The sequence below is a fragment of the Emys orbicularis genome, chromosome 19, assembly GCF_028017835.1.
Source record: "Emys orbicularis isolate rEmyOrb1 chromosome 19, rEmyOrb1.hap1, whole genome shotgun sequence".
NCBI classification, from domain to species: Eukaryota; Metazoa; Chordata; order Testudines; family Emydidae; genus Emys; species Emys orbicularis.
Genome location: NC_088701.1, coordinates 5,752,305 through 5,775,370, shown reverse-complemented (window position 1 = coordinate 5,775,370; position 23,066 = coordinate 5,752,305). Strand labels below are relative to the sequence as shown.

General features: G+C 51.6%; 1 protein-coding gene across 1 annotated transcript in view; it reads right to left on the bottom strand.

Annotated features, from left to right (window-relative positions):
- Window positions 1-1,527: 1,527 nt before the first annotated feature.
- LOC135891953 (adhesion G protein-coupled receptor E2-like) overlaps window positions 1,528-23,066 on the bottom strand; it is a 46,977-nt gene continuing 25,438 nt past the window's right edge. Inside the window, 9 exon segments of the mRNA XM_065419638.1 lie at window positions 1,528-1,592; window positions 2,120-2,227; window positions 2,340-2,508; window positions 2,776-2,867; window positions 3,637-3,703; window positions 4,447-4,682; window positions 5,187-5,381; window positions 16,792-16,956; window positions 17,222-17,454. Of these exon segments, the coding sequence (XP_065275710.1) occupies window positions 1,587-1,592; window positions 2,120-2,227; window positions 2,340-2,508; window positions 2,776-2,867; window positions 3,637-3,703; window positions 4,447-4,682; window positions 5,187-5,381; window positions 16,792-16,956; window positions 17,222-17,454 (1,271 nt within the window). The 3' untranslated portion in view covers window positions 1,528-1,586.

The window sequence follows — 23,066 nt, the reverse complement described above, 5'->3', positions numbered from 1 at the left end:
GAGCTGGGGGAACAGACTCCAGCAACAGACTGTGTTTCCAGAAGCACCTGCTGTGCCTAGGAACTCAGCAGAGGGAACTGTTTTGCCAAAGTGACCCCTTTGGGCGGGTGTTGGGTTACAAATCACTTTAGTAGGGAGTGCAGGGGAATGGCATGTTGTCACCCTGACTATGTGAGGAAAGGGCAGCAGAACTGTGCTTAGCCTGCCCTGATTGACGCTCACTCACTAAGCAGGGGGGTGGGGATGCCAAATCCCTGTGAGAGTGAGAGAGAAAGAGGGTGGGGACAGGTGTCTGTATCCGGGGGTGTGGGCTCTGCCTAAAGAGTCCTAGATGCCATTTGACCATCTCCCTCGCCACTGTGTAAAGGCAGAGCTGATCAGACACACTGGAGAGTCCTTGTTTTGTTAACAGGTTTCAGAGTAGCAGCCGTGTTAGTCTGTATCAGCAAATAGAACAGGAGTACTTGTTGCACCTTAGAGACTAACACATTTATTTGTGCGTAAGCTTTGGTGGGCTAAAACCCACTTCATCCGATGCATGCTGTGGAAAATACAGTAGGAAGATATATATACACAGAGAACAGGAAAAAATGGGTGTTGCCATACCAACTGTAACGAGAGTAATTCATTAAGGTGAGCTATTATCAGCAGGAGAAAAAAAAACTTTTCTAGTGATAATCAGGAGGGACCATTTCCAACAGTTGACAAGGAGGTGTGAGTAACAGTAGGGGGGAAAATGAGCATGGGGAAACAGTTTTTACTTTGTATAATGACCCATCCACTCCCAGTCTTTATTTAAGCCTAATTTAATGGTGTCTAGTTTGCAAATTAATTCCAATTCTGCAGTTTCTCGCTGGAGTCTGTTTTTGAAGTTTTTTTTGTTGGAATATTGCGACTTTGAGATCTGCAATTGAGTGTCCAGGGAGGTTGACGTGTTCTCCGACTGGTTTTTGAATGTTATAATTCTTGACGTCTGATTTGTGTCCATTTATTCTTTTGCATAGAGACTGTCCGGTTTGGCCAATGTTCATGGCAGAAGGGCATTGCTGGCACATGATGGCATATATCAAGTTGTTTTTCTCCTGCTGATAATAGCTCACCCCTCCTTCTAAATGGAAAAGTACCAGGTTTAAGATGGATTTCATTATCAGGTGAATGGTCACATGTCACTGTAAGCCCCCCAGTCTCCATTCCCCATTGGCTGGCCCACACGTACACAGGGAGGCTTTCAAGTAACTAAGGCCATTTACAACTGATTGTTTCGGGAGCACCCTTAATGGCCTCCACTTAATATGTTTTTCATCAGTGATACAGGTTTATATCTTATTCTCCTAACTCCAGATATAGAAATAACACATGCAAACAAATAGGATGAACACACTTAGTAGATTACAAGCTTTCTAAAGACACCATACAAGGGGTATTTAGCATAAAGCATATTCCAGTTATGTCATATTCATGAGCATATTTCCATAAAGCATATGGAGTGCAACGTCACAGGGGGCTCCAGCCGGTTTGGTTTTGTATTGGAACCCCTAGGTATTGAACCCGGCCCCGGTGGCTGCCGACTCCACCTGGCAGAAGGGTTACTCCTGGCAAGAAAAGCAGAAAAATGACAATAGGTTCCAAGGCCACTGAGAGCGTAATGTGCAAACTGGTGGGTTGTCTCTGGGAGGCGACACACAGAGCCCCTGGATCCTGATCCTTAGGGATAATGGGGCCAAGGGAAATTCTTCATGGCGCTGACTGCTCATTGGGGATGATCCGTCTGCACTGACAAGGTTTCAATCCCAGGGGACAATCTGATCTATTCAGATCAATACACTGCAAGAGCCAATGCCTGCCTAGTCCACCTGAGTGACCCCTGGAGCTCTCAGGAGAGCCAAGGGAAGGGAACGCGGAGGTGCCAGGACAGGGCATTCTGTTCTGGTGCCTAAGACATCTAGGATACTCCTGGATAGTGACCGACTCTCACTAACACTTGCAGTGACGTTCCCAACTGGCTCATAACCAATCCTGCATCATTCGGGGGGCAAAGCACCTTTACAGCAGTGATGAGACCCAGCTAGAGATGACTGTTTCACAGGCTGGTATTGGAACAGAGCAGAGGACCTCTTACCGTCTTGGTGCTGGTGGTGGGGACAGCAGACATGGATAGATCGTATGTCTGAGATTTCGTGCTGAACATTCGGAATCCCTTGATCCATCTCCTGTACTCCTCTCTCACCTGGAGAGTGAGGGACACGGTCACTGCACTATGTAACTAACTCTGAGAAGATCAGACATGGCCACCGCGAGGCCGGTGAAGGTGCTGGGCGCTGACGGGCTGTGGCTGTTACCTGGCGATTGAGGAGACAGTGCACCAGGAAGATGAAGGCTCCCTGCAGGCTGTTGACGATGGTGAATAAATATGCCATGACCGTGGCTGCTGGGCCGACTTGGAGGAGACCAAGGCTCCATGTGCAGCCCAGAATGAAGAGCTGGGCGATGGCTTTAAAGGTCAGTAACCTGGATAAAGGCAGATGGAGAGATCCTGTTACAATAACCCTATGGAGAGCAATTGGGTCAAGAGGATCTGGGCAGGGTAGGGTGGAGCTACCGGCCCCGGCTTTCCTGTGTGGGACAGGGTTACTGTCAATGCAAACACACTCGGAATTCATTCCTATGGATCCTAGATATGCTGTTCCCCTCCTGCAATCCCTCCCACCCTCTGGTGCCAAGGACCTTCCAAACCAAGGTATCTGACCCTCCAGGATTGTTTTGTTGCCGTCTCACCTGTGGTTTCTGAGGGTGGACACATCTGCATTGAGGGAGGAGAGTCTGTTTCTCAGGATCCACAGGGTCAGGGCAAAGAACGTTATATTTATCTGTGGGAACAGTGGGAAATATTTCCTGTAAAACATCACATCCGGGGCTGGTGACTCCAGCTGAGGCAGAGAACGATCCCAGGGGACCGAGCCGAACACTGCAGAACCGGGGACTGCTCATTTCCGGTGGGAATCATCCCCTCTTCTGTAATATCCCCTGGCAGCTCCTGGTCCCTCCCCATGCATGGAGCTGACAGCACAGCCAGGGCTGAGATGGATCAATGGGATCACAGAGGTCAGATGCTGCTCCGAGTTAAATATGGAGCCTTTCCAGTGGAGTCAGGAGTTATTTTGGGTTTACACTGGTAACTGAGAGCGGGATTTGGTTCAGAGATTCCAGATTCTGCCTCTAGAATACTTCCTGCCACTTTCAGGCTGTAACAATTTCCCCTCCCCGCAACTTCCCCAGGGGGTACGGAGGAATATTTAGGGACATTTGTTTCCCTCCCTACAAAAAACGCTGCAGAGCGTAGCCCTGTCCCTTCCTCGTTCCTTGGGTCATTAACTAGACTAGGCCAAACTCTTCTGTCTTCACTTGGCAAAACTCCTACTGACGTCCATGGGAGCTGTGCCCGAGTAAAGGCTGTAGGCCTGGGGATACAGCACAGGGACTCATCCCGGGACTGACCACAGCAGATGAGCCAGGTGGGACCTAACTGGGTCTTTCCTTGTGTTTTATGGGCCACGTTCTCCTCCCTGCTTCACTGAAATCAATGGGGTCGCAGAGGTGAGAGGAGAATGGGGCCCTGTGGTTCTGTGAGGTACCCACCAGGATTATGGCACAGACTGGACCCAGGAAGCTCCAACGAAAGCCGCTCTTCAGGCTGAGCCAGCAGCTAGAGGGAGGGAGGAAGAAGGTGACGTTAATGGGATTATTGACCTTTTTCAGCCCCGGGGGCAGAGAGGGGGTGTCACAGGGCAGCTGGCTCTCAAAAGCGAGATGGATCTCAGCCTGCCTGTGACATGGCTGACTCTCTTGCAGGCAGCAGTCAAACAGCCCTCCCCATGTACCTCAGCATCTCCTGCTTTCAGCCCCCACTTCCTCTTTCACCTCCTCAAATGACCCTTTCTGGTGGATGGGCGCAGTATTGCTGGAGGGCCAGACATGCAGCGGATGGACATTGGCCTCGCTGCACTGAAGGAAGTGGAGCTACCCTGATTTACACCAGCTGAGGATCTCACCTGGGGTGTCTAGAACACGCCACGCCCTGTTTTAGTGGAGTCGCTCACTTTAGAGGGGGGATCCTCAGGGATCTGCACACGGGAAGAAGGTGCATTTGTTTCCTAACCACCAGCCCCACAAACCCAGCCTGGGAGCTGGGAGTCACGCTGGGATCTTTCTGGCTTGTTCTTCCACATCATCAGTGGGGTGAGGAGTGTAGATGTCTGACAGGTGGGAACTCAACTGCAGCGCTCGGGGCAGCTTAGTGTGACTGGGGATGGGAAGGGTTCCAGGGGGACATTCAGCTCCCTGGTGGGGTGAGCCAGGAAATCTAGGTGCAAGTCAGACCTGGGGTGAGCCGGACAACCGCATGGAAGCCACATCCCAGCTCCCCTTTGGGATGGGTGCTGCACGTACTGTGTGGAAGTTCCGTAGCCATCAGGATTCACCGCTGCAGAAATCGCCACCACCAGGGCTGGGAAGCCGTAGCCGAACGGGTACATGAATCTCTTCTTGAACCGGCTGGCGCTGGTGTAATTCACGACCTTCAGGTTCCTGACGGTGAGGAAGAGGTGCAGCCCCTCCAGGAACATCCAGGTGAAGCAGGCCAGGAAGAGGTAGTGTAGGAGGCCAGCAATGACAGCACACGCCACCTGGGGGAGACAGAGAGACACTGCGGTGGGGAAGGGAAATGCTGAGTATGGGGGAGACCTGCCTGGGGGGGGGGGGGGGGTCACACCGGGATTCTTGCTAGGACAGGTCTCCAGTTATAGAGCTCCATGGGTCCTGCGGGTGCACATTGCTGATGCAGGAAGGGAGCAGAGATGAGTGGTTAGAGCAGGGGAGCAGGGCTCAGGGGATCCAGGTTCTGTTCCCAGCCCTGCCACAGAGTCCCTGGGTGACCATTGGCAAGTCACGTAGGAGAGGAATCGAGGCACAGGGAGCCTGTGACATAGGGATAGAAGTGGCTGAACTCCAGGGGTTGGGGACACTCAGACCCTGTGCCCAGTGTGAAGGGGCCTAACGGGGTGGAAACATCCCCCCGGGAATCCCCTCTATGTCCTGCACAGCCCAGAATCCGGGGATCACAAAGGGGTTCAAAGCCACACACCCCAGCCCTGCCCTGAGGAACAGAGCAGGGGAGAATCAGGCCGTACCTGACTGCCGGTGCGGGTCAAGGCAGCGAGGAAGAGCAGGTCGGCCAGGAAGAGGCAGAGGCAGAGCTGCAGGTGGAGGGAGGTGCTGACGTTGCGGATGGAGCGGCACAGGAGGAAGGTGAGGATGGCGAGGAAAAGGCAGAGCAAGGAGAGGGTCAGTCCCACGTAGGTGATGATGGTCAGTGCGTAACTCTCCTGTAACACAGCAAAGGGACAATCACCAGTGACCCCAGCCCAGCCCCCTCGGCTCCGACTCAGCCTTTTGTGCAGCAAAGCCTCCAGTGGCTCCAGGGAGAGCTTTGCCCACGGCTGAGTGCGGAGCTCAGGGTCCAGCCCTGTGATCCGAGTCTCACGGTGAGATACCGTCACTGTGGTGGGAGCCATTAGGACGGCGAAGCTGGAGAGATGGTCACAGCTGCAGTTGGTGTGAGTGCTGTTCGTGTGCACGGTGGTGCAGCCGTCCGGAGACCAGCTGCCTTTCTCAGCCTCTACTTTCCAGTAGACGCAGAGAGCCTCTTCCTCCTCCTTTTTGGCCTGGAAACACAACAGAATCATCCTCATCCTCCCAGGACCACAGAACATCGTTTCTGTTATCACATGTCTATAGCGAACCCGAGGCCACCTACAGCTCCACGGCTCTCCCCACGCAGCCCCCAGTGCCCACTGGGGCCATCCCGGTGACAGCAGAGAGAGAACGGAGATCCTGATGCTCCAAAAGCATAGGCCCTGCTACTGGAGCAAAAGGGAGATGAATCCTTGCTAGCCGTTAGCACAATAAGGAACGTGGCACATGGCTGAGCAGTTCTGACTGCATCCAGCAGAGGGCAGTGCTGTGTGCACACATACATATAAGCACCATAAACATTTCATTACCGTATCAAAGTGTTTCATGCTGATTCCCTGAACCACAGTCTCTACAGAAAGTGGCTTTCCAGTTATTCCGGCTCAGGGATGAGCTAGGCGGAGCTGTTACCCTAGAGCAGAGGTGGGCAAACTTTTAGGCCCAAGGACCACTTCGGGGAATGGAAAATGTATGACGGTCCATGAATGCTCACAAAATTGGGGTTAGGGTGTGGGAGGGGTTGAGGGCTTTGTTTGGGGGTGCAGGCTCTGGGGTGGGGCTGGGGATGAGAGGTTGGGGGGGCAGGAGAGTGCTCCGGGCTGGGATCAAGGGGTTTGGAGAGCGGGAGGGGGATCAGGGCTGTGGCAGGGGGTTGGGGCATGGGGAGAACTTGAGGAGTCCAGGGGCCAAGCAGCGCTTAAATCAAGCAGCTCCCAGAAGCAGTGGCATGTCCCTTCTCCAGCTCCTACGCAGAGGCATAGCCAGGCGTCTCTGCACGCTGCCCCATCCGCAGGCACCGCCCCTGCAGCTCCCATTGGAGCACCGGAGGGGGTCATTGGAGCATGTAGGAGCTGGAGCGGGGCTATGCCGTGGCTTCTGGGAGACATGTGGTGAGGCCCATGACCCTTTGCCCAGGCCGGAGTGGGGCCGAGCCATGTGGTCTGTCTCCCAACCCAGCGCTCCAACCAGATTGGGGCCGAGCTGCATGGTACGGCCCCCAACCCCAGCGGGAGCTCGTGTGCTGTCTTAAAATGGCTTCCTGTCCAGATGCGGCCCACGGGCTGTAGTTTGCCGACTCCTCCCCTAGAGCACTTTGCACAGCCATGTGTCATGGTGCGACGCCCGATAACCTCCTCCAGTAACACAGCCCCAGTGCATCGGGAATAAGGAGGCCGCCGCTTCTCAGGACCATCGGGATCCAGAAAGGCGGCACGGTCCAAATGCCCGGCAGGAGATGGTGCCTTCTATAGGCCCCTCTGGAGCCCCAGATATGGAGCAAAGTGAGGGGATTTCCCTCCACGCACCTGTCTGTGGCGCAGGGTGAAGTGTGCTGGTCTGGAGAGGTTAATGGGTCTCCCGTTTCCGATGGCCCCACTCACCACCCTGGAGTTGAGATGACTCTTCTCCAGCTTCCCACCAGCTGGTAGATTTCCCTCGCTGAGAAGTGTCGCATTGATGATGGAGTCCAGGGTCGAGTAGGAAATAAAAGCAGCAGCCCCCAAACCTGCTGGGAGAGGAGATGATCCCTCGTTAGGGAGCTGGGGACGCTATGGCAAAGAATGAGCCGGCCGGGTGCCCAGGGGTCACAGTGAGTCTGTGGCAGATCTGGGAATGGGACCCAGGATCCTGACCACAACTCTTAAGATTTAGCCACTGGACCATAATGCCTCCTCCCCCGGAGCCCCCAAGAAGGCGTCCCAATGGAAACGTCTAGCTTCAGGATGCAGAGATGAAGATTCAGTTTCTCAGCGAGACCAGGAGAGGGGCTGGCCAGAGATGAGCTTCCCCTGGTGCTGGAGGATTCGGGGCCCTGAATATGGCAGCTGAGGGTACATGTTACCCTGGTCCCCCACATCTGCATTTGAGGATCTAGCTAGACCAGGCCGTCCCTGCCCTTTCCATTCTCTGGGCCCACTTCATACCAGAGACCCTCTCATGAGCCGTCTCCCCTCTGCGCCCCCAACTCCTCACTGCTCGGGGCTCAAGCTGTGGGACAGCCAGGAACGAAGGCGTCAGCTCCATGGCCACAGCCTGAGAACCACTGGCTCAGCCAGCAAGGAGCACTCCAGGGCTAGAGACAGAGGCCAGGGCCCGGCCTGGGGATCCATGGAGAGGGAGGGAGGGAGAAATGGGGAACCCAGAGTGGAGTTCGGTGCCCGGGAACTGCTCTGTGCTGTGGTTTGGGCTCTGGGTGTCTCCATCCCCAGGATGGTACCTCGTGTGGCTGCCCTGGTGACTGTATCACAGTGCACGACCATCGTCTCCTCGTGAGCTCTCAGCGTGAAGACCTCAGTGTCCCGGCTGCAGTTTCCTGTGACGAGCCGCGTCTGGATAGCTGCAGGGGGGTGGGGGTGAGGAATGACAGAGCCCCTCACTGTGAAACCCCTTCCCTGGGAATCTGTCCATTCTGGGCCAGTTCCACCCCCCTCCCACTCCACTTGGAGCTGGGGGGCTTCAGGGCACTTCGCACTGTGGGAGGTGGAAATTTGGTGCCCCCCCCCCCCCCCGAGTTCCATTGATCACCCCCCGTATCCCCTCCCCCCATTCTGGCTGTGTCTCCCTGGGGTTGCTGCGTCCCCAGAAGGGAGAGTATTCGGGGTGGGGGGTGGCAACTGGCTCAGCGTGGCAGCCCCTAGTGGTGGAATGCCAAATATTACATTTAAACCCTTCTCGGGCATTGCTTTTGCTCCGGGGGCACTGGCGGGGCTGGGTTATATTTCCTGGTGCAGGGTCAGTGCTGGTCTGTGTCTGTACTGAACACAGGCTCACATCCACAATGGTATATAGGCTCTAACTTCCAGTGGATTTGGGGCACAGTGTGTAACCCCATATCTCACGGCAGCCAGCAGGTGGCGCTGAGAGCCACACGTCCCCCCTCACCCATCGACTCTGTCATCATGTTCTGTGTTGTCTTATCCGGAGACCGGAGCGCAGTGGCCAGCACAGCCCATTCCACGTTCAGCAGCAGGACCGTCAGGGCGGACCCCACGTCCCCCTTGTCTCCGCCATCCCAGAGGGAGGTGCTGTTCAGGAGGGCGTTGAAAGGGAGAGTCGCGTTCTGGGGATAGGAAAGGAAAGGCCCTGGGAGCGAGGAGTCCGGGGGTTTAGGTGCCAGGTCCCGTGTGTTCCCAGGGGGCATCGGGTATCACAGCCTCTCCCAGTTGAGGGGGCTGCAGTACTCTCAGAGGGGGAGCCCTTTACAAAGGGGGTCCACTGAGGCTGACTCGGGGCCCCACTGGGACCTGAAGCTAACTGGGGCTAGAACCCTTTGTCCTTCCTTCTTCGCTCCCACATCCCTCCATTACAGATGCCAGGGAACAACATTGTCACAAGTCCACGGCTTCCTAGGCTGTCTCTATGCTGCATCCGGCAGCTGCTCAGAAATGTCTAGCAGGACAGGGATAGAGCCCAGATCCTGCTGCCTGGAAAACTCAGGTCACTGACAGATGAGCTGAGGAGAATCCCCATTAACGGTCAGCAGTATAGCACCTCTGATGAACAACAACAGTTCTGAACACTAGAGGGCGCATGTGGGTGGACAAACACAAATGTGCACTCACACCACTATGGGCATGTGCGCGCAGACACAGACAAACACCACTAGAGGGTGCACCCCCCCTCCCCCACCCCACAGCAGTGGAGGGCACAGATCTTTTCTGAAGAGTATCTACATGTCTCCCTCCCGCCCAGTGAAACTCCTAACCCAGCACACAGGGCCTGCTCTAGGCACCAGCAAACCAAGCACGTGCTTGGGGCGGCACATTTGCAGGGGCGGCATTCTGGCAATCTTTTTTTTTTTTTGCTTCAAAAGCGTAGAGCCGGCCCTGGCAGCAGCAGTGCATCGTGGGTGGGAGGCGCCCTGAGGCTGCTGCAGTTCGTGCAGCGGGGAACAGCACCTGCACTTTGTGGCTGGGCTGAGCAGGCTCCAAGCGGGGGACACTTGGGCTGGGGGCAACCCCACGGGACACATGGAGCTGCCTGCAGATGCCGCAGGGCGGCCGCCCCCCAGCGCTGCAGCTGGGGCTGAGCGAAGCGGCCCGAGCCGCCCAGGGACTGTGGCAGGGTGGCCAGAAGCAGCAGCAGCAGCAGGGCCATAGAGGGCGGGGCGCTGCCATGCGGGGCCCACGTCCTGCTCTCCGGGGCTCCACTCTGTCTGGGTCTACCCTGCCCCGGTTCCTCAGCCCCCTGCCGGGTCTCGGCTGGTCCTGGAGGTGGGAGCCCTGGCTGGAGGGACCCTGGGCTGAGGCGTGGCCCGGGAGCCCCGCTGTTTACCCCGACCCTGCCAGCACCTGACCAGCTGGAGGCGAGGGGGGAGCGGGCGGAGTCAGCACTGGTGGTGGGGAGCCCAGGGCTGGGGCGGCAGGGGGTGTGTGTGGGGGGGAGAGCCCAGCGCTGGGGTGGAATGACATGCGGGTGCGGGAGGGCACTGGTCGGGGGGGGGAGGGTGAGAGCCCAGGGCTCAGGTGTGGGGCAGCCAAAAATTTTTTTGCTTGGGGCAGCAAAAAACCTAGAGCCGGCCCTGCCAGCACAGCATCACGCAGGGCTCTGGGGCACACACAGGGACACTAGCCCTCAGGTCACATTCAGCGGGCAGAGCCTCTCACCTCCAATGATAACGCCGCACTCCCGTCTCCACACATGGACTTCAAAATGTCTAAGGCTGAATTAAAGAAAGAGCAAAAACTGCTGCTTCTGCCGCTCCGCTTTCCCTGCAGAGAGACCCAGGGCAGAGAGTGAGTTCTGCAAGTGCTGAAGGGCGACCGACATTGGTGTTTGCCTTATGCAGGGGCCTGATCCTGACACCCCTCATTGAGTGAATAAAGCTTTTCTACCAGACGTGTCCAGGACATGTACGATGGTGCTGTTGCCAGAGCGCGAGGTTCATGTGGAGAAAGGGAACCGTTTCTAGTAACAGCTGGAATACATCAAGGCTTGGGACTAAACCCCTTTTTGTTCACGTCGGTGCTGGATGCATTGACAGAAAGCAGCCAGAGAGTGGCCCCCTGGCACATGCTTTTTGCAGATGACGTAGTGCTCGTGGGGGGAGAGGAAAGAGGAAGTGAAGGAAGATGCAGCGAGACATGGAGATGCATATTGGAAAGAAACGGCATGAAAACCAGCAGAAGAAATCAGAGTATATGGTCTGTAAATTCAATGCTCTCCTGCAGGAAGACAATGGGCGTGTAAGTCTAGGGCCAGCCACTAGGAAAGCTACAGAAGTTTTAGAAGGTTCGATATCAATTTGCAAACGCCTAGAAGATAATACGGTGATAAGTAACAGTCAGCATGGATTTGTCAAGAACAAATCCTGTCAAATCAATCTGATAGCTTTCTTTGGCAGGGAAACAAGCCTTGTGGATGGGGTCATAATGGACCACAAGATAAATCTGAGTCAACAGGGTAATGCTGTTGCAAAAAAAGCAAACATCATTCTGGGATGTATTAGCAGGAGTGTTGTAAGCAAGACACGAGAAGTAATTCTTCCGCTCTACTCCGCTCTGATTAGGCCTCAACTGGAGTATTGTGTCTAGTTCTGGCGCCACATTTCACGAAGGATGTGGACAAGTTGGACAAGTTGGAGAAAGTCCAGAGAAGAGCGACAAAAATGATTAACGGTCTAGAAAACATGACCTATGAGGGAAGATTGAAAAAATTGGGTTTGTTTAGTCTGGAAAAGAGAAGACTGAGAAGGGACACGATAAAAGCTTTCAAGTAGATAAAGGATTGTTACAAGGAGGAGGGAGACGAACTGTTCTCCTTAAGCTCTGATGATAGGACAAGAAGCAATGGGCTTAAATTGCAGCAAGGGCCGTTTAAATTGGACATTAGGAAAAGCTTCCTGTCAGGATAGTTAAGAACTGGAATAAATTGCCCAGGGAGGTTGTGGAATCTCTAGCATTGGAGATTTTTTAGAGCAGGTTGGACAAGCACCTTTCAGGGGTGGTCTAGATAATACTTAGTCCTGCCATGAGTGCAGGGAACTGGACTAGATGGCCTCTCAAAGTCCCTTCCATTCGTACAGTTCTATCATAGTACAGGAAAATGATCAACTCAACAAGAAACTTATAAGCAGACTGGGAAAGTCATGGAGTAAAGGGCGAGAAGCAAGGGAGTGCTCTGCGATAGGAGAACACCTATCAAACAGAAAGGTAAGATCTAGAAGATGGTGATCAGGGCTGCACTTTTGTATGGCTCCGAAAGCCAGGGACTGAGGAAGAGCCAGGAGCTATTCTTGAAGACAGAAGAAGTGAAAATGTTAAGATGGATGCTTGGAGTTACAAGGACGGGGACCACGTTCGAAATGAGGGAATTAGGGCAAGAGTGAAAGTAGGACCAATTATAGAAAAGCTGAGGGAACCAGGCTCACATGGTGTGGGGTTGTGACAAGAAAGTCAGAAAAACAAACAGGAAACAAGGTGCTAAACATAGATGCAGAAGATAAGAGGATTGGGAGACCCCAAATTAGATGGTGTCAAGTATCGGGGGTAGCCGTGCTAGTCTGTATCCACAAAAACAACAAAGAGTCAGGTGGCACCTTGAAGACTAACAGATTTATTTGGGCATAAGCTTTTGTGGGTAAAATTCCTCACTTCTTCACATGCATGGAGTGAAAATTACAGCTGCAGGCATTATATAGAACTGTATGGTGACTTGCCTGCCTGGGACGAAGGTTGCAGATCTCTCGAGGCATCTAGATAAACTTATGTGTAGTGCTGGGGAGGAGCCGGTGGTCGTGGTACATGTAGGTACCAATGACATAGGGAAGGGTAGGAGAGATGTCCTGGAAGCCAAATTTAGGCTGCTAGGGAAGAGACTGAAATCCAGGACCTCTATGGTGGCATTCTCAGAAATGCTCCCAGTTCCACACACAGGGCCAGGTAGGCAGGCAGAGCTTCAGAGTCTCAATGCGTGGATGAGACGATGGTGTAGGGAGGAGGGGTTTACATTTATTGGCAACTGGGGAAACTTTTGGGATGGGGGGAGCCTATACAGGAAGGATGGGCTCCACCTAAACCAAAGTGGAACCAGACTGCTGGCACTTAAGATAAAAAAGGTTGCAGAGCAGTTTTTAAACTAAGAGATGGGGGAAAGCCGACTGCTGCAGAGGAGCACGTGGATCGGACAGAGACTTCTCTTAGAGGAGAGTCTATTGATAGAGATTCTCTAGGTTTTAGTCAGGAGGAGAGGATGGAAGAGGATGAAGTATGGGCCAGATCAGATGAGAAACATTCACAAAAAAAAGGATCTGACACATCAGAAAACAGGTTTTTAAAGTGTACACAAATGCTAGAAGTCTAAATAATAAGATGGGTGAACTAGAGTGCCTCGTGTTAAAGGAGGATATTGATATAATAGTAATCACAGAAACCTGGTGGTGTGAGGACAATCAATGGGACACTATCATTCCGGGGTACAAAATATATCGGAAGGACAGAACAGGTCATGTGGGGGTGGGAGGGGGAATGGCACTATGTGTGAAAGAAAATGTAGAATCAAATGAAATACAATCTTAAATGAATCCACATGTTCCATAGAATCTCTAGGGATAGTAATTCCATGCTCTAATAAGAATATAACAGAAGTGATCTATTATCGACTACCTGACCAGGACAGTGATAGTGACGATGAATTGCAAAGGGAAATTAGAGAGGCTATCAAAATAAAGAACTCAATAATAGTGGGGGATTTCAATTATCCCCATATTGCCTGGGTACATGTCACCTCAGGACGAAATGCAGAGACAAAATTTCTCGATACTTTAAATGACGGCTTCTTGGAGTAGCTGGTACAGGAACCCACAAGGGGAGAGGCAACTCTCGATTTAGTCCTGAGTGGAGCGCAGGATCTGCTCCAAGAGGTAACTATAACAGGACCGCTTGGAAATAGTGACAATAAAATAATAACATTTAACATCCCTGTGGTGGGAAGAACACCTCAGCAGCCCAACACTGTGGCATTTAATTTCAGAAAGGGGAACTATGCAAAAATGAGGGGGTTAGTTAAACAGAAGTTAAAAGGTACAGTGACTAAAGTGAAATCCCTGCAAGTTGCGTGGATACTTTTCAAAGACACCATAATAGACGCTCAACTTAAATGTATCCCATATTAAAAAAACACAGTAAAGGAACTAAAAAAAAGCCACCGTGGCTTAACAACCATGTAAAAGAAGCAGTGAGAGATAAAAAGGCATCTTTTAAAAAGTGGAAGTCACAACCTAGTGAGGTAAATAGAAAGGAGCATAAACACTGCCAAATTAAGTGTAAAAATGTCATAAGAAAAGCCAAAAAGGAGTTTGAAGAACAGCTAGCCAAAAACTCCAAAGGTAATAACAAAACGTTTGTTAAGTACATCAGAAGCAGGAAGCCTGCTAAACAACCAGTGGGGCCCCTGGATGATCGAGATAAAAAAGGAGCACTTAAAGATGATAAAGTCATTGCGGAGAAACTAAATGAATTCTTTGCTTCAGAGTTCACGGCTGAGGATGTTAGGGAGATTCCCAAACCTGAGCCAGCTTTTGTAGGTAAGAATCTGAGGAACTGTCACAGATTGAAGTGTCACTAGAGGAGGTTTTGGAATTAATTGATAAATTTAACAGTAACAAGTCACCGGGACCAGATGGCATTCACCAGTTCGGAAAGAACTCAAATGTGAAATTGCGGAACTATTAACTATGGTTTGTAACCTGGTCCTTTAAATAAGGTACTGTACCCAATGACTGGAAGATAGCTAATGTAATGCCAATATTTAAAAAAGGGCTCTAGAGGTAATCCTGGCAATTACAGACCGGTAAGTCTAATGTCAGTACCAGGCAAATTACTTGAAACAATAGTAAAGAATAAAATTGTGAGACACATAGAAAAACATAAATTGTTGGGCAAAAGAAAACATGGTTTCTGTAAAGGGAAATCATGTCTTACTAATCTATTAGAGTTCTTTGAAGGGGTCAACAAACATGTGGACGAGGGGGATCCAGTGGACATAGTGTACTTAGATTTCCAGAAGGCCCACACCAAAGGCTCTTATGTAAATTAAGTTATCATGGAATAAGAGGGAAGATCCTCTCATGGATTGAGAACTGGTTAAAAGACAGAGGACAAAGGGTAGGAATAAATGGTAAATTCTCAGAATGGAGAGGGGTAACTAGTGGTGTTCCCCAAGGTTCAGTCCTCGGACCAATCCTATTCAACTTATTCATAAATGATCTGGAGAAAGGGGTAAACAATGAGGAGGCAAAGTTTGCAGATGATACTAAACTGCTCAAGATAGTTAGGACCAAAGCAGACTGTGAAGAACTTCAAAAAGATCTAAAAAAACTAAGTGATTAGGCAATAAAATAACAAATGAAATTTAATGTGAATAAATGTAAAGTAATGCACATTGGAAAAAAATAACCACAACGATACATACAATATGATGGGGGCTAATTTAGCTACAACGAGTCAGGAAAAAGATCTTGGAGTCATCGTGGATAGTTCTCATCTCCAAAAAGATATACTTGCATTAGAACAGGTTCAGAGAAGGGCAACTAAAATGATTAGGGGTTTGGAATGGGTCCCATATGAAGAAAGATTGAAGAGGCTAAGACTTTTCAGCTTGGAAAAGAGGAGACTAAGGGGGGATACGATAGAGGTATATAAAATCATGAATGGTCTGGAGAAAGTGAATAAGGAAAAGTGATTTACTTGTTCCCATAATATAAGAACTAGGGGCCACCAAATGAAATTAGTGGGCAGCAGGTTTAAAACAAATACAAGGAAGTTCTTCTTCACGCAGCGCACAGTCAACCCGTGGAACTCCTTGCCTGAGGAGGTTGTGAAGGCTAGGACTATAACAGGGTTTAAAAGAGAACTAGATAAATTCATGGAGGTTAAGTCCATTAATGGATATAAGCCAGGATGGGTAAGGAATGGTGAAGAAGAACTTCCTTTTATTTGTTTTAAACCTGCTGCCCATTAATTTCATTTGTGTAGACATAAATATATATATAAACAAATTGGGATTGTGTTTTTCAGTTGTGCGTCGTCTCGTTAGCGGAGTGTTCCAGGGGTTAACAGAGAGACAAGCCGGGAGGAATGAGACAAAGTCAAAGAAAATGAAAGTGGGCACTTTAAACCGGGCTTTTACTAAAAGAACCCAAGAGGTTTAGGAGCTCCTGCTTGGGGTGTGGGAAAGAATTCTGAATCGGCAACATGGTAAAGCAGGTGCTTAACTTTAAGCATGTGCTTCTGTTCTAATGTTTGAAGTCTCCTTGTGTACTAATGATCAGTAATAATAAATAAGATTATTTCATTAATAGTGGTAAGGCCTGTGAGGCTGGTGAAAGGATTTGCAAACCTGCCCTGTAGTGACAGACTCCAGGAGCTCAGTTGGATTAGCAAAGACAGGGAAGGGGTCACTCGGTCAGTCTATAGGGACTGTGATCATGGGCTCTTCAGTCTAGCAGCCAAAGGGCTGGAAGCGAGACTGTCACACTGGATATTGGCAGGGAGGGTAAATTAACCCTGGGACAGCTTCCCCGGGGTCCTGATGGATTCTCAGCACTGGCCCTTTCCCAATGGAGCCGGGACATTCTGCTCTCAATGGAGCAGGAGTTAATCCAGGGAGGGCGGGGACCTGATTTCTCTTCTCCCCCCGGCTCCAACACGGGCAGAACAGGCCCTCGCCCTCCCTGGATTAATTCCAACACTCCCCTCTTGCTCCCCCTGCTCTGGCCCCACAGCCAAACCCCACCCAGCAAGTGCACCTGATGGGGGGCGGGGAAGGGCTGCAGGGCAGAAGGCTCCTGAGCTGTTGTGGAGCGCGGCCCGGGCCCCCCTTACCCAACGTCCTGGCCAGGCACATTGGGTCGCTGCTACTTGGGGAGTCTCCCTGTGCCCTTTGGGGGGTGGCTGCTTGTGCCCCTGATCAGATCCAGGGCCCCGCCAGCCAGTGAGGAATGGCTTTACTCCAGGGGGATCTGGAGTGACTCCCGCTCTGCTGGGGAGGATTGAGGGGAAGAGCAGAACCAGACCTGACCAGAGGCCCAGCGAGGGCCGCGCCTACCTCCAGCTCGTAGAAGGCCATGAGCACGGCGAAGCTGGTCAGGTGGTTGCACTGGCAGCGGGTGATGGTGGCGTTCAACTTCTGCAGGGTGCAGCCGTCGGTGGCCCAGCGCCTGCTGTCAGGCTTCCAGTAGGCGCAGAGGAGGCGCAGGTCGGTCTTGTTCTCCTGGGGACAGAGAGACGCTTGGGGCATGGGGGGGCAGGAGCGGGATGGGGGCCTGGCTGGGGCCGGTCTCCCCAGGCCCCGAGAGGGCAGGTCGGGGGGGTACGAGGGGCTGGGCTGGGCTGGGGGCACAGAACATCAGTTTGTCCCTGTGCGGGAGGCGGATTCGCCTGCTGCCCGGAGTGGGGGGTGTTACTAGAGATGGGTCCAGGCTCTGCCCCCCAGCGCCCCAGGCTCCCCTCCCCCCATGCCCAGCCCAGGGGCTCACCGGCACCGGGTGGCTGAAGCGGATGCTGACGGAGAGGCCGAGTGCCTGGGGGTTCGGGTCACTGATGAAGGCCGACACCACTGGAGACAGCACACGGTAGCTGGGCCGCCCCGGCTCCTGCGCCCACTTCCCCGTCTGGCCAATCTCGTCCCACTCGGGCGCCTCCACCCGCCCAGCACCGTCCAGGATGGGGCTCATCCCCTGGTATGTCAGCAGCCCGGCCAGCGTGAAGCCTGCGAGAGACAGAGGAGACGGATGAAATGGGGGGCAGGAGGGGCCCTGGGGCAGACTGGTCCCAGGGGTGCTGTGCTGCTGCGGGTGCTGCCCCCAATGCCCTGGTGTGACGTTATTGATATAATCTGGGACCATATAGATCATTGTTGCAACCAAGGTCCTGTAGTGGCACCCAAATCTTGTATAAAGGGGGTCAAATGGGGTGTCATAACTATAAAGAGAAGGGTGACAGCTCTCCTGTGTACAGTGCTATGGAATCCCTCCTAGCCAGAGACTCCAAATCCTTTTACCTGTAAAGGGTTAAGAAGCTCGGGTAACCTGGCTGACACCTGACCCCAAGGACCAATAAGGGGACAAGATACTTTCAAATCTTGGGGGGGGAAAGGCTTTTGTGTGTGTCCTTTGTTTAAGGGGTTGTTCGCTCTTGGGACTGAGAGGGACCAGACATCAATCCAGGTTCTCCCCATCTTTCTAAACAAGTCTCTCTTATTTCAAAATTGTAAGTAAAAGCCAGGCAAGGCGTCTTAGATTTACTTTGTTTTCTCAACTTGTAAATGTACCTTTTACTAAAGTGCTTATCTTGTTTGCTATACTTTGAACCTAAGACAGAGGGGATTCCTCTGAGCTCTTTAAGTTTGATTACCCTGTAAAGTTATTTTCCATACTGATTTTGCAGAGATGATTTTTACCTTTTGCTTTAATTAAAAGCCTTCTTTTTAAAAACCTGATTGATTTCTCCTTGTTTTAAGATCCAAAGGGGGTTTGGATCTGTATTCACCAGGAGTTGGTGAAAGGAAGGAGGGGGGAAGGGTCAATCTCTCCTTGTTTAAGATCCAAGCAGTTTGGATCTGTATTCACCAGGGAATTGGTGAAAGGTTTCTCAAGGCTTCCCAGGGAGGGAATCCATCGAGAATGGTGGCAGCGGGACCAGAGCTAAGCTGGTAGATAAGCTTAGCAGTTTTCATGCAGGCCCCTACATTTGTACCCTAAAGTTCAAAGTAGGGATACAGCCTTGACATGGTGGCACAGCGGTGGGATCGTTTTAAACCCAAAAGCCAGTAAGAGATTTTTTTTTTCCTTCTAGCTGCTTGGAAAGCAGAGCTGAAGGTAGATGCATATCTTATCTCTCCTTGCCTGAAGGCAGAGGTGTTAAGTTTTTTTTAACAAGGTCCTTTGTTAAGAGAACGGTTCAATAAGTGAGCAAACTTTGATCTAGTAAAGGTAATTTACAAGGTGAATTGTTTTTTTTCTTTTTTCTTTTTACATCCTCGGGAGTAGCTTGTTAGAAAGTCTCTGTTAACTCAGCAACACTCAGCAGGAGCCTGAGCTAAGTACATCCCAGTTTCAGTCAACTGCAGAGGGGTGTGACCCAGCACAAGAAAACCAGGAAAATGACTACCAAAGAAGAAAAAGCTAAAGAGGAGGCCCACAAGAGAGCTATGGAGCTGAAAGAAAAAGAAATAGAGCTGAGAGACAGAGAAGAGAAAGCCAAAGAGGGGGCCCACAAGAGAGAGATGGAGCTGAGAGACAGAGAAGAGAAAGCCAAAGAGGAGGCCCACAAGAGAGAAATGGAGCTGGAAAAAGCCAAGCAGGAGGCCCATAAAAGAGAGATGGAGCTGAGAGAAAGAGAAGAAAAAGCCAAACAGGAGGCCCATAAAAGAGAGATGGAGCTGAAAGAAAAAGAGATGGAACTGGAAGCAGCAAGGACTAGGCAGGGTGCATCAGACCATCCTAACAACTCCTCTCCAGGTACCACTTCCCATCCCAGGAAATTCCCCACCTACAAGGCAGGCGATGATACTGAGGCCTTCTTAGAAAATTTTGAAAGGGCCTGCCTTGGATACGACATCCCTCCAACCCAGTACATGGTAGAGCTGAGGCCGCAGCTCAGTGGACCCTTAGCAGAGGTGGCGGCTGAAATGCCTAAGGAACACATGAACAGTTATGAACTTTTTAAAAACAAGGCCAGAATCAGAATGGGGCTAACACCTGAGCATGCCCGTCGGCGGTTCAGAGCCCTAAGGTGGAAACCTGATGTGTCATTTACCCGACATGCCTACCACATTGGGAAAAATTGGGATGCCTGGATATCAGGAGCAAATGTTAAATCTACGGAAGAGTTGCCCTTCCTATTGCAAATGGAGCAGTTTTTAGAGGGTGTTCCTGAGGAAATAGAAAGGTACATCCTAGATGGGAAGCCCAAAACTGTAACCGAGGCGGGGGAGATTGGAGCCAAATGGGTGGAGGTGACAGAAAAGAAAAAAGCTAGTAGCAGTTGGAGCGAATATCAGAAGGGGCAAGCCGAAACAAAACCTTATCACCGGGGACAACCCAAGGCCCCACCCACATCCCAAGGGAAACCCCAGACGCCTTCTCACCCCACCACACCAGTCTCCATCAACCAACATCGCCCCGGTGATACCTTAGCAGGGCGATGTTTTAAATGTAATGAACTGGGGCATATAAAGGCTCACTGCCCCAAGAACCCCAACCGATTACAGTTCATTACACCCCAATCACACCAAAGAACCCCAGACCCAGATGCCTCTCTCATACCCTCGGAGCGAAGGGAAACCTTGAGAGTGGGCGGAAAGAAGGTTATCGCTTGGAGGGACACTGGGGCACAAGTGTCAACTATCCACCAATCCCTAGTGGACCCCAAACTCATCAACCCTGAGGCTACAGTGACAATTCAACCCTTCGTGTCACAGTCTGTAACCTTGCCTACAGCCCAGTTGCATGTCCAGTACAAGGGCTGGTCAGGAATGTGGACTTTTGCAGTCTATGACAATTATCCCATTCCCATGCTGCTGGGGGAAGACTTGGCCAACCATGTGAAGCTAGCCAAGAGGGTGGGAATAGTCACCCGCAGCCAGGCTAAGCAAGCTTTCACCCCCATCCCTGTTCCTGAGCCGTCCACCAGGGCCCCGTCTGTGTTACCGGAGACCCAAACACAGGTGGTGGAACCGGATCCCCTGCCAACGACTGCAACAGCCGTAGTGGATCCAATCCCAGAGACCCAGCCAAAGCCAGTCCCGGAACCGGAACTGGCAACGCACCCAGCACCAGAACCATTGCCAGCACTGAGTCCAGCGCTTGCAAGCCCGTCTACAACTCCAATGCCAGAGGGCACCAGCGAGTCTGAACTGGTGGAAGCAGCAGATAACCCTACCCAAGAGGCTCAGCCAGAGCCTGAAATACCACATAGTGCACCAGCGGACAGCGGTTCACAGTCAATGGAAACAGCCCCAGCACCTGCATCGCTTCCAGAGGGACCAAGCCTCAGTCCACAGTCCAAGGAGGAACTGATGTCTCCAGCATCAAGGGAACAGTTCCAGGCCGAGCAGGAAGCAGATGACAGCCTTCAAAAAGCTTGGGCGGCGGCACGGAGCACCCCACCGCCTCTCAGCTCTTCTAACCGATCCCGGTTTGTTGTAGAAAAAGGACTTTTATACAAGGAGACTCTTTCTGGTGGGCACCAGGAAGACTGGCATCCTCAAAGACAGTTGGTAGTTCCCACTAAGTATCGGGTAAAGCTCTTGAGCTTAGCCCATGATCATCCCAGTGGCCATTCTGGGGTGAACAGAACCAAAGACCGGTTGGGGAAGTCCTTCCACTGGGAGGGAATGGGCAAGGACGTTGCTAATTATGTCCGGTCTTGTGAGGTGTGCCAACGAGTGGGAAAGCCCCAAGATCAGGTTAAAGCCCCTCTCCAGCCACTACCCATAATTGAGGTCCCATTTCAGCGAGTAGCTGTGGATATTCTGGGTCCTTTCCCAAAGAAGACACCCAGAGGAAAGCAGTACGTACTGACTTTCATGGATTTTGCTACCCGATGGCCGGAAGCTGTACCCTTAAGCAACACCAAGGCTAAAAGTGTGTGCCAGGCATTAGCAGACATTTTTGCCAGGGTAGGGTGGCCCTCCGACATCCTTACAGATTCGGGAACTAATTTCCTGGCAGGGAACATGAAAAACCTGTGGAAAGCTCATGGGGTGAATCACTTGGTTGCCACCCCTCATCACCATCAAACCAATGGTCTGGTGGAGAGGTTTAATGGAACTTTGGGGGCCATGATACGTAAATTCGTAAATGAACACTCCAATGATTGGGACCTAGTGTTGCAGCAGTTGCTTTTTGCCTACAGGGCTGTACCACATCCCAGTTTAGGGTTTTCACCATTTGAACTTGTGTATGGCCGCGAGGTTAAGGGGCCATTACAGTTGGTGAAGCAGCAATGGGAGGGGTTTACGCCTTCTCCAGGAACTAACATTCTAGACTTTGTAAGCAACCTACAAAACACCCTCCGACACTCTTTAGCCCTTGCTAAAGAAAACCTAAAGCATGCTCAGGAAGAGCAAAAGGCCTGGTATGATAAACATTCCAGAGAACGGTCCTTCAAAGTAGGAGACCAAGTCATGGTCTTAAAGGCGCTCCAGGCCCATAAAATGGAAGCGTCGTGGGAAGGACCATTCACGGTCCAGGAGCGCCTAGGAGCTGTTAACTATCTCATAGCCTCCCCCACCTCCAACATAAAGCCTAAGGTATACCATGTTAATTCTCTTAAGCCCTTTTATTCTAGAGAATTAAACGTTTGCCAGTTTACAGCCCAGGAAACTGATGACGCGGAGTGGCCTGCAGGTGTCTACTATGAAGGAAAAAGGAATGGTGGCGTGGAAGAGGTGAACCTCTCCACGACCCTGGGACGTCTGCAGCGACAGCAGATAAAGGAGCTGTGCACAAGCTTTGCACCGATTTTCTCAGCCACTCCAGGACGGACCGAACGGGCATACCACTCCATTGACACAGGTAATGCTCACCCAATTAGAACCCCACCCTACCGGGAGTCACCTCATGCCCAAGCGGCTATACAAAGGGAGATCCAGGACATGCTACAGATGGGTATAATCCGCCCCTCTAGCAGTGCATGGGCATCTCCAGTGGTTCTAGTTCCCAAACCAGATGGGGAAATACGCTTTTGCGTGGACTACCGTAAGCTAAATGCTGTAACTCGTCCTGACAACTATCCAATGCCACGCACAGATGAGCTATTGGAAAAATTGGGACATGCCCAATTCATCTCTACTTTAGACTTAACCAAAGGGTACTGGCAAGTACCACTAGATGAACCCGCTAAGGAAAGGTCAGCCTTCGTCACCCAGGCAGGGGTGTATGAATTCAATGTACTCCCTTTCGGGTTGCGAAATGCACCCGCCACCTTCCAAAGACTTGTAGATGGTCTCCTAGCAGGATTGGGAGAATCTGCAGTTGCCTACCTCGATGATGTGGCCATTTTTTCTGATTCATGGACAGAACACCTGGAGCACCTGAAAAAAGTCTTCGAGCGCATCCGGCAGGCAGGACTAACTGTTAAGGCTAAAAAGTGTCAAATAGGCCAAAACAGAGTGACGTACCTGGGGCACCAGGTGGGTCAAGGAACTATAAATCCCCTACAGGCCAAAGTGGATGCTATCCAAAAGTGGCCGATTCCAAAGTCAAAGAAACAGGTCCAATCCTTCTTAGGCTTGGCCGGATATTATAGGCGATTTGTACCACACTACAGCCAAATCGCCGCCCCGCTGACAGACCTAACCAGAAAGAAACAGCCAAA